The sequence below is a fragment of the Ceratotherium simum genome, chromosome 7, assembly GCF_057802395.1.
Source record: "Ceratotherium simum simum isolate JZ-2026a chromosome 7, ASM5780239v1, whole genome shotgun sequence".
NCBI lineage: Eukaryota > Metazoa > Chordata > Mammalia > Perissodactyla > Rhinocerotidae > Ceratotherium > Ceratotherium simum.
Genome location: NC_141906.1, coordinates 62,795,593 through 62,808,471, shown reverse-complemented (window position 1 = coordinate 62,808,471; position 12,879 = coordinate 62,795,593). Strand labels below are relative to the sequence as shown.

General features: G+C 36.3%; 1 protein-coding gene across 5 annotated transcripts in view; it reads right to left on the bottom strand.

The window, feature by feature from the left end:
* The window catches only part of SIK2 (salt inducible kinase 2), a 123,618-nt gene that overhangs the window by 39,543 nt on the left and 71,196 nt on the right, over positions 1–12,879 (bottom strand). For all 5 annotated transcript variants that reach the window (XR_015552725.1, XR_015552724.1, XM_004427345.3 and 2 more), the window contains one exon: positions 4,090–4,251. Coding sequence is in view for 3 of the 5 variants with exons in the window: in XM_004427345.3 (XP_004427402.1) it covers positions 4,090–4,251 (162 nt within the window). In the remaining 2 variants the exon portion in view is untranslated. The remainder of the gene's footprint in view (positions 1–4,089; positions 4,252–12,879) is intronic.

The following is a 12,879-nucleotide window of genomic DNA, read 5'->3' as shown; positions in this document are numbered from 1 at the left end:
TCTTACTCTGAATGTCCTAACACTCGTGTTTTGCAAAGGCTGGAGGTCTCATAACTGAGGCAATGAGCACACACAGGTGTGGATGAATCCATGGGCTCATCAGTGTCTAAAGTCTTTACCCACTGGAGAAGCATAAATTAGAAGCTAATTTCAAAGCCATCTTTCTGTATTGATTAAAATGAACTATGTCTGATATTTCTATTCCATTTTCTGTCTTATAAACAGAGACAAATATTTTAATTGAAACCTTGATTTGTGCTTCTCTTCAATTTCAACATACAAGATGGCTAAAACAGTTCATTTATTCAGCTCATTTAGCAATTAAAGAGATCTTCATAAGTAGAATAAACAGAGAAAGTATAATTTGAGGGAATAACTTTGTATTTTATTCTGGATTCTTGCAGTTTTTCCATGGAGCCCCATCTTTCCTACATGTGTTAGATTTCTTTAAAATTCAAGAATTTTCAGAGATCATGGCCATAAAAAAGTTATACAATCTATGGATAAAAATAAATATCCTGGAGAAATTCTTTAACAGCATTGGAACACATCTAAACTTTTGATGGCATGTGGAATCCTTCATGATCTGGCTCTGCCTACCTGGGCAGGCTCTTTTCCTATCGTTCCTCCCCGGCACTTAAGTTCTGGCCTGTAGTTTCCCTACATAATTTGAGTTCTCTGCCTGCCTGCCCTTGCCCATGCTGATCCATCTGCTTGGAGCTGCCATCCCTACCTCACCCTCTCAACACACTTTCTTCCCCTATCCCTTTCTTCTCCTCTCCCCCATCCCACCAAAAATACCTTCTTCTTAATCAAGTCTTAGCTAATAACTTCCCTGATTCTACCAGGCAGAATTAATCTTTCTCCTAGCCTCATGGCCTTTACAGCAATTATCTTTCTGTGTTACATTTACTGAAAGGTCTGATTTTGGATTAACTCCTTGAGGTGAGAGCAGAGTTGAGCTTTTTTGCATTGCTGTTGTTTTTGTCTTGAAATATTTGCATTTCCAGGACTTACCCCAGGAGCACAGTAGATGCTTAATAAACGTTTACTAAAATTTGGGGTAAGTAGTAGTGAGGATGACAGAGAAAAAAAATGTGGGCAAAAAGATATCCGAGTGCTTAGATATACTGTGTGTGTGTGTGTGTGTGTGTGTGTGTGTGTCTCCACTTGTGAGGTATGGAGTCAAGGACACTAAATGTATAAATACAGAATGATGGATCTCAAAATTCAGGTAGTGAGTACCCCTTGAGGAATAACTGACAAATAAAGCTAGGAAACTACAACATGGTGTAGTGGAAGAAGTATGATATCGTGGTCCAACAGACCTAGGTTTGGATTCCAGGTGCTACTTATTATCAGAGTCACCTTAGCAAGTTACTCTCTTTGTGTCTCATCTCTTTCATCTAAAAACTGGCAAGAGCTCTGCAGCCCCTAGGGTTGCTGTGAAGATTAAAAGACACAAGTACGTAGCAGAGTACCTGAAAATAGTGAAGGCTCAATAAATGTTAGCCGTTATACCAGCCTGACCAGAGAGAACAACTTTAGGTCTCTGACATTTTACCTGTCTTCTAGATAAAAATTAGAAAGCCTACACGTTTAGATATTCAAAAAAAATAAAATAAAAACAACAGAAACAAACAAAAAAACTAGATATCACATAATGACATTAGAAATACTGAGTTTACCTATCTATATTATAGGCCAGAATTATAGTAGACATACTATAGCCAGGCAAAACTTGATTATAACCTTAAATGAATATTCTGTACATTTTGTTTGCAAGTTTCTTGGTGTTCTACTCTGACATTTTCTTTTGAGATGTTAGTGACAGAGCACTTCGTAATTCCTATAGCATATGACTCACACCTCTAACCTTTCTCCTTCCAGAACTCCTTAAGGTATTGTTTCTGCGAATTTTTTGTTTCTGTGATAAAGGAATGTAAAGGTGAAACAGGGGTTTCCCCATTCTTAACTCTTACAGAGTTAAGGACTTCAAAAAACAAGAGCCTTCTCTGAAGAGGACAATTTTAGGGCAGCTGATGTTTTCAAGGAGAAGTAAACAAAAAATTCCAATGAAGTGCCCTACAGAAGGCTGGCAGAAAGGAGTGAAATGAATGAGACCAAATGGAAGGGCCGAACGAAGGAAAAAAACCACAAAGCAAACACTCATAAGAAACTATGGAAACACTAAGACTGTGGATTGCATTTTCAAAACAAAAATGACAAATCAATACAAATCTTTATATATATAATGGGAATGTAACAAATTAACTTAAAAAACACTGTCTTATTCAGGCAATCCCTTTAGAAAATAAAAAGAGACTACAGAATGGAAAATCCATTACCTCCCTGACATATATATAACATTGGAATTTAAAATTAATTATTCAAATTAAAGTAAATGTTAAAGTAAAGTAAGTAAAAATTAATTTGCCTTTCCCAAAATGCCCAAGGCAAAAACTAATGGGAAATGGCGCAGAAATAAACCAGTTAAATCCACAATCAGAGACTTTAACTTAGGTTTTACACCACAATGCAGCAAACCAAGGCAGTTGCTTTCTCTCCAAACTTAGTGAGTCCAGTGAGTATCCAACCTAGCTAGTCAACCAATAATTTCTTGGTCAGCTGCCCCTCATCTGGATGTCTCTGTTCCTCTTTAACAATGCTAGAACAAAACACCTCCACCTGTAACTTCGCTAAGCTTTTGCTTCATGCCCCTTATCTTCTTCAACACTCTAACTGAAATAAATCTCCCTCCCTCCTTTCCACTCCTACAACCTCTACTGCTGCTACTCCAGTTCAGACCCATATTTTCTTAATTGGACTATTACATTAGATTCCGTAGTAATCTTCCTGTCTCCAGTCTTACCCACATCTCCCATCTCTGTTCACTCTGCTGCCAGAGATAGACATCTTTCTAACATGCAAATCTCATCAGGATATTCCAGTCCCATTTTAAAATTTTCAGTAGTTTACACTCCCTATTGCCTAGAGAATAAACTTTAAAATCTTTTTCATGGCATTCAAAACTTTTCATATTCTGGTCTTAGCCTACCTGTGAGGTCCTCCTATGTCAATCCCCCATGCGGGGGATTTTACATTTAACCAATATTGAGCTATAGTTCCCCACCATTCCAATCTTAGTCTCTTCCTCTCTCTTATACCTGTGGTAGTTACACAGTCTGCCCACCTGTCTGCAATATCCTACTTCAGTTTATCTTCCTGGCAAGCTTCTAACCCATCTCTCAAGCCTGAGTTCAAATAGTTACTTCTCCATAAGCTGCCCTGACTCCTCAGGTAGACTGACGTTCCTCACCTATCTTCCTATTGCAGTTTGTACAAATATTTGTGCACAACTATCATATTTTATTTTAATTATTCTTATCTCTCCACTAGACTTTTAAGATCAGAGGAAATGACTTCTTGATTGGTATCCTCAGTATCTAGTGTAGCACAGTACCTGGCACATAAATATTTGTTGACCGAATGAGAGTTTTGACCAGGTGGATAAAGAAACTTGGAATATAAAATAGAAAGGTTTTTACAATTGTGAAAAGGGTAGGAGGAAAACTAGCAAAGTAATCTCTACTCTTAATCTCCATGTCATAAATCCAAGCCCTTCAGTATCAGAGCAAGGCAAGGTGCTTTTGTGTCTTAAATATTTCTCATTCTACTTCCATCACCTCCTTGGTCTTTTTCCTGTCTGTAACCTCTCTGCAGCCACCAGCCATAATTAGGCAAGCAGGGTACAGCACCAGCAACCTCCACTGCTCCTCTAGCCCTGTCAGTACCTCCAATCACTCACACACACAGACAAATGTACCTCCTCCTGCAGAGCGCCACAAAGAGACCTGGACACAAATCAGACCCCAGTTACAGTCCTGCTGCTGTGTATATTAATAATGAACTTATTTCCCTTACTTTTCATTACACATAGAACTAAGGAAATGAATAAAATACACTTTGAGAAAGCTTAATGTCATCGGTAGAAATGCTCCTGAACCTCTGCCTGCAGCTCTGTCTCCGCTCACACCAAGCACAATGGCTCACATCCAATCAAGTTAGGGCCAGCTGCGTCCCAGTTACCTGCTATTTTGATATTCATGTTGTTATCCAGCAGGAGATTTTCAGCCTTGAGATCACGGTGCACAATCTTCCGACCGTGACAGTAATCAACAGCAGACAGGATTTGCCAGAATTTGCGCCTGGCCTCAGACTCATTTAACCGGCCATGATTAGCAAGGTAGTCTGTAAAAGAAGAGAGAATTTAGAATTATTCACCAAAAAACCCCCGACTATTAGTATTCATGATTTTTTCCTCAAAAAGCTTTTATAATAAATAAGAGTTAGTGTTCAAGTAACATGCTGTTTTCCAAGTTCCTTGCCTTGAGAAAAGTAATTTCAATGATATTTCACTGGAATCCAGATAACTGGAGAGAACCCAAGACCAGACAATAGCCACTGGCATAATATTTACAATACAAGATGCTTTTTTTTTGTTTGTTTTTTTGTGAGGAGGACCAGCCCTGAGCTAACATCCAATGCCAATCCTCCTCCTTTTTTTTTTTTTTGCTGAGGAAGACTGGCTCTGGGCTAACATCTGTGCCCATCTTCCTCTACTTTATATGGGACGCTGCCACAGCATGGCTTAACAAGCGGTGCGTCAGTGCGCGCCTGGGATCCGAACTGGCGAACCCCGGGCCGCTGCAGCGGAGTGCACGCACTTAACAGCTTGCGCCACCGGGCCGGCCCCCAGGATGCTTTTTTATGCCTAAGCACTCCCTCTGTTCTTTGGTTGAAAAATTTATTAAATATTTTTCCTAACGACATTTTAAAAATAAAATTTATGTAAAACAAAGAACATGAATCAATTCTCTGACACTCCATTAGACAAGAGATGTCTTTCTTTTAAACAATCATTTTATGCAATTATATAAATCACCTGTAATGTGAGATACAGGGGTCCCTGGCAGTAGCTTAAATAATTCACACTCTGTTCTCCTGTTCAATGGAGCAATTCTGATCTACCCAAGAATACGCAGACTTGTTCTCTAAACCAAACACTGTCATGAGAAGCACATTTCTCTAAACAAATATACTTTGCAAGATAGGTTAGCTTTCTTTGTGCAATTTATAATCTATTAAAACAGCTTACCTGAAAATTAATTCTGCATATGTTTACATGAATTTGATTCATGTAAAACTAAACATTACAACTCATTCAAGTTTCACTTAAAGATCTAAAAGGCCTCTGAAACGATCTTTTGAGGGAGAGGGAGTCAATACAAACCTTGAAAGCCTTTTCGATTTAAGATTATTTTCTCAAGTAAGGAACTGCATGAGTGAATCATTATTCAGTCACCTTCACACATTTTCTGCTCTAGGCTATGTGGTTTACTGGTTTTTAAATCCCATGCCATTGGCTCATGCCATCTTCAATATTTGTTATAAAATTTGCCAGCATTTGTACAGCACTTTACAGTTTATAAAGCATGTTCATATCATAGTATCTCACTTAATCTTCCTAAAAATTCTCTATGATAACTATTACTCTAATTCCCATTTTATAGATGAGGAAGCTGAAGATCAGAGGGATTAAGTATCCGGTTGAATTCACACAATTGGTAAGTGAATGGCTGATCTGGAAATAGAGCCTTTGACTGATTTTTTTTTTTTTTACTGTATCAAGTTTCTTTACTAGATTCTTGCTGAAATTCTAACTATCCTTTCAAAACCCTGTTCAAATGCCACCTTACATTTGTCCCTTAAACAGACTCTTATCACATCCAGTAGAAATAATCTCTCTTCTCTGAACTCCTCATCACTTACAACACACTGTCTCACACTTTAACTATCTGCATGTATATCATAAACATCCCAACATGCGCGCACATTTGGGTGTGCACACACACACACAGCCCTTACTCTAACACACTGTATTTTAGAAAATAAAAGATACCTTCATTTAAGATTCCTGAGGATAGGGGCCATATCGTTCTCTTTTGTACTGCCCACATTGCTTAGCACTATGCACAAAACATCACAGGTACAGTACTTATTAAATACCTAGCTGATTAAAGTCTTATCATGGATGGTACCATGAACCTTTCCATCAACAGTATTATAAAAATGTGGAGTGGCGCTATACTCTACACTTTATAGGCTTTAAATGTAAGCAGACATTTTGTATATTCTTCTATATCTGCTATTATCACAAACTGAGATGATCAGCTTGTCACAGCTTCCCTTTGCCTTTACAGAGCCCACACAGTTGCCATTCATAATTCTGAAGGAGAAAAAAGGATCCCTTAAGAAAAAATAGGTAGAATTTTCGGTCATCAGAGTGACTATGTCTAAGTAAAAGGGCAAGTAGATAATGTGCTTTCTATTCCAAGAGTAAACCAGAGACCAATTTCTATAGTAGATGAGCTGGGAAATCCATAAGAGTTGGACCCTCGGGCAAACTCTTCCTCGGGGAATACCACATGTTTTCTGTAAGGGATTATCTTTTGGCTAGTTAGTAATATCTTTCTTAAGATTCCACACCAAATGCTAGTTATACTGTATCACTAAATGAGAGAATTTTTTCATAGACAAATGATTGACTTCTCCAGATAGACAAAATTTCTTTCTGTTGAAAATACTGAGTTAATGTGGGCCAATGGAAAAGATTTCTGAGATTTGGCAACACAGAGAAACCTAACGATCCAATGTGAATAAGTACAAGTTAATATATATGGAAAAAGAACTCAAACTACTGCTTATAAAATGAATCCTGGAAAGCACAATAGAATCTACAGTAGTTGGTTGTTTTCCGAAGCAATCAGTCCAAACTGGCACTACCACAACCAAGGGGGAAGAAAAGCCTTGAAGCTTGGCAGGAAGGGTATTGTATGAAAAACAAAGGTATGGTATATCGGAACCTAAAATTACCAGGTAAAGCCACAGTCATCACATGTGAATAATTATACAACACACTGTGAGAAAAATGACAACGTCCACGTTCCAGAGACTGTGAGAGTCTTTAAAGAGGTGGTTTTTTCACTCATTAAGCAAAAATCTCAGCAAGTATTTCAGCATATCTGTGATCTTCCCCATTCTTTATGATTTCTGCAGGGTAGGCATCCCCGAAAACTATACCATTTGCTGAGAAATCAGTAACAGAACTTACTGAGGTAAAAACCCGTGGCTGCAAATAACATCAGTTTAGGTATACATCATCCCCCGTGAGGGGCGCTGCTATCACTCCAAGCTCAGATTAACGCACATGGTCCTCAAGACAACATGTAAAAAGCACACTCATGTTTCACATTAACAACTTTACTTAATTATGGTTACAGAACAAACTTACAAGTGTAATAGCAATTCTCTATACTAATTGTCTATGTGGGTATTTTTAATGAATGGATCCAGTTAAAAAAAAAAATTCTTTTTTCCCATGTTTACATTTGTTCTGATTGTTAAGTGAAATGTAATTTTATGTTTGTTGACTTTAACAAAAAAACTTTTAAGGTTATATTTTGTATGTCCTTCCCCCCATTTTGCTTTTTATGTTAATTGATTTTTATTGTATTTTACAAAAATCATGGTCTGTGACAGACTGGACAATTTAAAAAATAGGTCTTTCAATATTGATAATTTGAGAAATACTGGTATAGACAAGTAAACAGGCAATTCAATACACTGTGACAAAGGGTAGCACAGAAATAAATATATCCTAAGACGGGGCCGGCCCCTGGCTTAGCGGTTAGGTGCGCGCGCTCCGCTGCTGGCGGCCGGGGGTTCGGATCCCGGGCACGCACCGACACGCCGCTTGTCCGGCCATGCTGAGGCCACATCCCACGTACAGCAACTGGAAGGATGTGCAGCTATGACATACAACCATCTACTGGGGCTTTGGTGGGGGGAAAAAAAAATATCCTAAGAAATATTGTTGCAGAAGTCTTTTAAAATTTTCTCTCTCTTTACTATGAAAGTTTCAAATATACATGAAATGTAGAGAAAATAGTATAATGAATCTCCCAGATTTAAGTTATCAATATTTTGCCATACTTGCTTCATTTATCCTTTTTTTCTTTCATTCCTTATTTTTTTCTTTTTTTGCTGTAGTAACCCTAAAGCAAATCTTGGCATCATTTTGTTTCACCCTAAATACTTTTGTATCTAGCTCTAAAAAAATGACATGTTATTACATACCTACAATACCATTATCACACCTAACAAAATTAACAATTCCTTGATATAATCTAATACTCGGTCTGAATCCAAATCTCCCCAGTTGGCTTATTTGAATCAGGATTCAAACAAGATGTACATTTTGTATTTGCTTATTTTGTATTTGCAGCCTTTTTACCCTGGAACAGTCCCGTTTTCCTCCCCCCCTTTTCTCATGCCACTGACTTGAAGAAACCGGGTTGGTCATCCTACATTCTGGTATTTTCCTTTGCTTCCTCATGAGATTGTTTAACTTATTCTTCTCTCTCTCGTATTTCCTATAATTTGAAATTCAAGTATAAAGAACAGAATAGATTCGGGTTTAATTTTTTTGGAGCGTGACAAGAATATATTATAGGTACATCTACTTAGAGGAATAAAACATCTGGTTCTCTCGCTTTTAGGAGTGCTAAGATTGATCAATGAGTTCCAGGGGTGATAGCTTGATCCTTCAATTAAATCACTCTTTCTCCTAATATCATGGTTCTCAAATTCCAGTGTACATCTTAGAGGACTTGTTACAACAGATTACTGGGACCTACCTCGAGTTTCTGATGTAGTACGTGTTGGAAAGGCCCAAGAATTTATATACTTTTTAGACGTATCCAGGTGATGCATAAGATACGAGACAAGGGGCCACACTGAGAACCACAGCACTAATTTTAGCATTCACTGGTGGCTGTACCTTAATCACTTCATTAGGGGTTGCAAAATGGTGATTTTCTAATTTTTTTATTCCTGCCACATTTATTAGCTGAAATTATTCTGTTGTCAATTAGGGCTATTTAGTTATCCTGAAATACAACTAAAAGAGGTCAGGAAGGCTGAATGTTTAACTCTTCCTCCTTAAGTACCAATTTGCAGAGTAAGGAGTTGGGGCACACTAACTACCTCCAATGATAACTATTAAGATTTGTATGTTTGCTTATTTTTTTAAAACTTTAAATAAGCTTTCTTTTTCTCCTATTTTTTAGATTTTTTCTTTCTTTTATGATTCTCTTAAGTATCATAATGAATGCATGAATTTATAGATATTCAATTTGTTTCAATCAACTACAGTCATTGTTTTGATGCTCAAATTTTCCCATCTTTGACCAATGAGAACCCCTTTATACTGTTTTTTGTTTTTTAACATGACCACAGAAATATTCAATATCCTTTGCTTTCTGGCATAACAGAAATGTCTCATGCTTATTTTGAACACTTCCTGTCCCAAACCTGCAATCAGTCATTTTTCCAAGAAGCCTTGGTTCTTTTTACTGGAGAATGGTATCCGGATGCTCAGGGTGCTTTCTACTGCTGGGTTGGTACCGTTTCTAAGTCTTTTCAGGGACAGAGCTAGGAAATAAGTACTCTTAAAAAGAAAAAAATAATGAATTCATTCCATTTCAAATTTAACATTATAGGAATTACTTTTCTTTGATTTTTACATTTGTATTTCTTTTTCTCTTACGTAAAAGATCCTGGTTCTTAACATTAACATAAATTACTTGTTTTATTCCGTGATACACATGAAATAGTTTCAAAATAGCTATACTATATTACTACTAACAATAAAATTACTGGATGAAGTTTAAAAGTTAACATTTCTTTGCATGTCTTTTTATCTTGAGATTATACTGTCCTAAGAATGTACAATCAAAATACTATGCTAAAGTTACTTGAAAAGCTATCTGCATGCTGTCTTGCTGACATGATATAAGATAGCATGTTTATGTGTTTTTTCAAATATTAGGGATTATTTTTCTTTCTCCTGTTTAATTTAACTTTATTTTTGGAATATGTAAAACATTTACCTGATCTGATGTTCAATATTATGCCAAAGTTAAAACTATGAATAAGATATAGCCCGAGAAGTCTTGCTTCCATCCCTCTCTTCCTCTCCCTAGAGGTAACTGTGTTTATCTGTTTTTGGTTTATCCTTTCTGTGCTTCATTTTACACATGAAAATACGTACACATAATTGCATTCTCCCCACTTCTTACACAAAAAAATTTATCTTTTTTCACTTCATAGCAGTACATAGAAATATTCTATGATGTAAATTCCTTTCACATCATTGCAGGTACTTTTAGTATTTAATAGTATGGTGCTAAGAATGAAGGTTTAGGAGTCAGGCTGCCTGGGTTCAAATTCTGTCTTCACATTTGCTAACTATGTGACCTTGAGAAAATTACTTAACCTTCCCAAACCTCCATTTGCTAATCCAAAAATGGGGATAATAATTGAATCCACCTCACACGGTTATGTGAAGATTAAATGGAAAAAGGCAATTAAAAAAGAAAAAAACCTCTTCATGGTACCTGATACATATAAGTACTCAAAAATGTTAGCTGCTATTATTTTAACTATGATTACTACTACTGTTGTTGTTATATTATCAGGGGTTGACTCAGGCTACCTTCTCTTCCTAACTACTCTCTACTCATCAGCCCCTTATGATATGGTTTCTATGTTTCACACTCCATTGACATTGCTTTAAAGTCACTGACGCTGGCTAAAGCCAATTACCTTTTCTCCGTTCTCATCTTCTATTACCTTGCAATTATATTTTATACTTAATTGGTTTCCAAAATAAATATCTCTCCCTGTTGATTCCGTATTTATCTGATTTTCCTTCATCTCTTTCACTAATTGGCTCTTCTTTCTCTTCTAACCACATAAAGCTACCTCAGTCTAGTTCTAGCTAGCCCCTGCCTTTCTTTTTCTATACTCCTTCCCTCATAGAATTAATCTCAACTATCACCTTCTTGTGGATAACCTGCAATCTGCTTCACTTTAGCTGGATGATGTCAGTTCTCTTTCAGATTCTTCTCATTGAGTGCCCGTCTCAGGGATGCCTCTTTAGCCACTCCAGCCAAGATACGTCTTAACACTCTGGCCTAGGACCTTCTGGTCACAGATTTCATTGAGAATCTAATGAAAATTATACTTATATGCAAACACACACATAAAATTTTATATGCAATTTCATAGAGGTCTCTAAAATCTTAGGTTTAACCAAGGTTAGGAAACTCTACTTTGGGGAATTTCATTCATTGATCAGAATTTTTATAAAACTAACCTCCACATTTGTTAAATGCATTTGACTTTTCAACAGTTACTCAATTGTATATCTACAGAGAATTTCTTTCTGCTACTGCAGTAGTATCAAGACTGAGCTCATCTTTCCTTTTATAAACTTCATTACCACCGTCTAAGTCACTATAGCTATAATCTTACAGTCATTCAACCTCAAAAATTCAAGAGTCATCTTTTACCAACTCTTAAATTAAGTATAGCTGAAGCCCCAATAAGTAGGTTTCAAGTTATATAGATTTAAGTTTTATATAGTGTAATTAATCAATGTTTTCACACTGCATTTACAGATAATACGTCTAGATTTTATAGCACAGTGACTGACACATAATAAATGCTCACTAAATGTTAGCTGCTATCATCATCATCATCATCATCACCACCACCACCACCTAATGGCATCCCTTCTCTTCCCCCTGGGGATAAAGGGCAGCTTTCCCAGCATCCTATCAAAGTAGAGAAATCCAGCCAATTGAGTTTCCTTAAGTTTCAGGGATGTCAGAATCTTTGAATGACTACTTTTAAGCTTAATATTCTCCAGTCAGAAATTATTAGCATCCCTTAAAGCTGGAGCTGAGTAATAGTCCAGAAGATTTATAATTTATGCAATTAAATATTTAATGTTATGTTAAAAGGATTTAATTTGTAATTTCATCAATTTGTAGTTTGGGAGTAAAGTAAAAAGGCTGATGCCAATTGAATATTTTATGCTTAAATAGCCTATAAAAAACACCCCACCTCAGATAATTAAATCTTGGTCAGAAATTCCTAACCCACAAATTTGCAAAGACTTCACATTTCTAATTACTAAACTTGAAGAGAAATAACGTTTTCAGGAGTATGACCACTATGAACCCTGAGGTTCCAATAAGGTAATCAAAATTGGTTCATTTGTTCTCTTCAGAATATTTTGAAGATCCATCGTTTTCAACCCCCATATTCAAATCTCTACTCATCTTTTGCTCTAACATTTCTTTCCTCTAATTGGTACAAAATGTTACTGTAAAACAAAACTCTGTCTTACTGTAGATCAGGACTCTGGTCTTTGTCAACTTAGATTGTGCTGGTTCTAACCAATCACTCTTGGATAAAATATAACTAAGAAAGGAAGGCCCATTAAATAAAGTAAAACCTGAAAAACATTTTTTAGCACATTAATATATGTACCCCCTTACACTGTGAACACTAATAGAAAATGAATTAGGTGTATGATCTATATTGAATTAGGATAACACGGGTTATCCTAATTTTAAGTATTAGATTATAATATTACTTACAATATTAAATTACATTAAACTTTTAACTTTGAGACACATTTATGAATATTTAACTATAGATTTTAAAACATTTTGCTTTTTTCTGTTTGTTTTTGTAAGTATATAATCATTTCAAATTGTGTGTTTGACAAAAATTAAAGGAAATTGTCGCTCGCGGTATACTCTGGCAATTTAATTGTGCTTTCAGCAATTTCCCTACATTAGACTGTTCGCATCTGTTAAGACTCTGAATCAGTTCTTCAAGCTATGTGAAACTACTGAAGCAAACCATAGTCTTCTGAGATGAGTTTTCAGTTATATAGCTTAA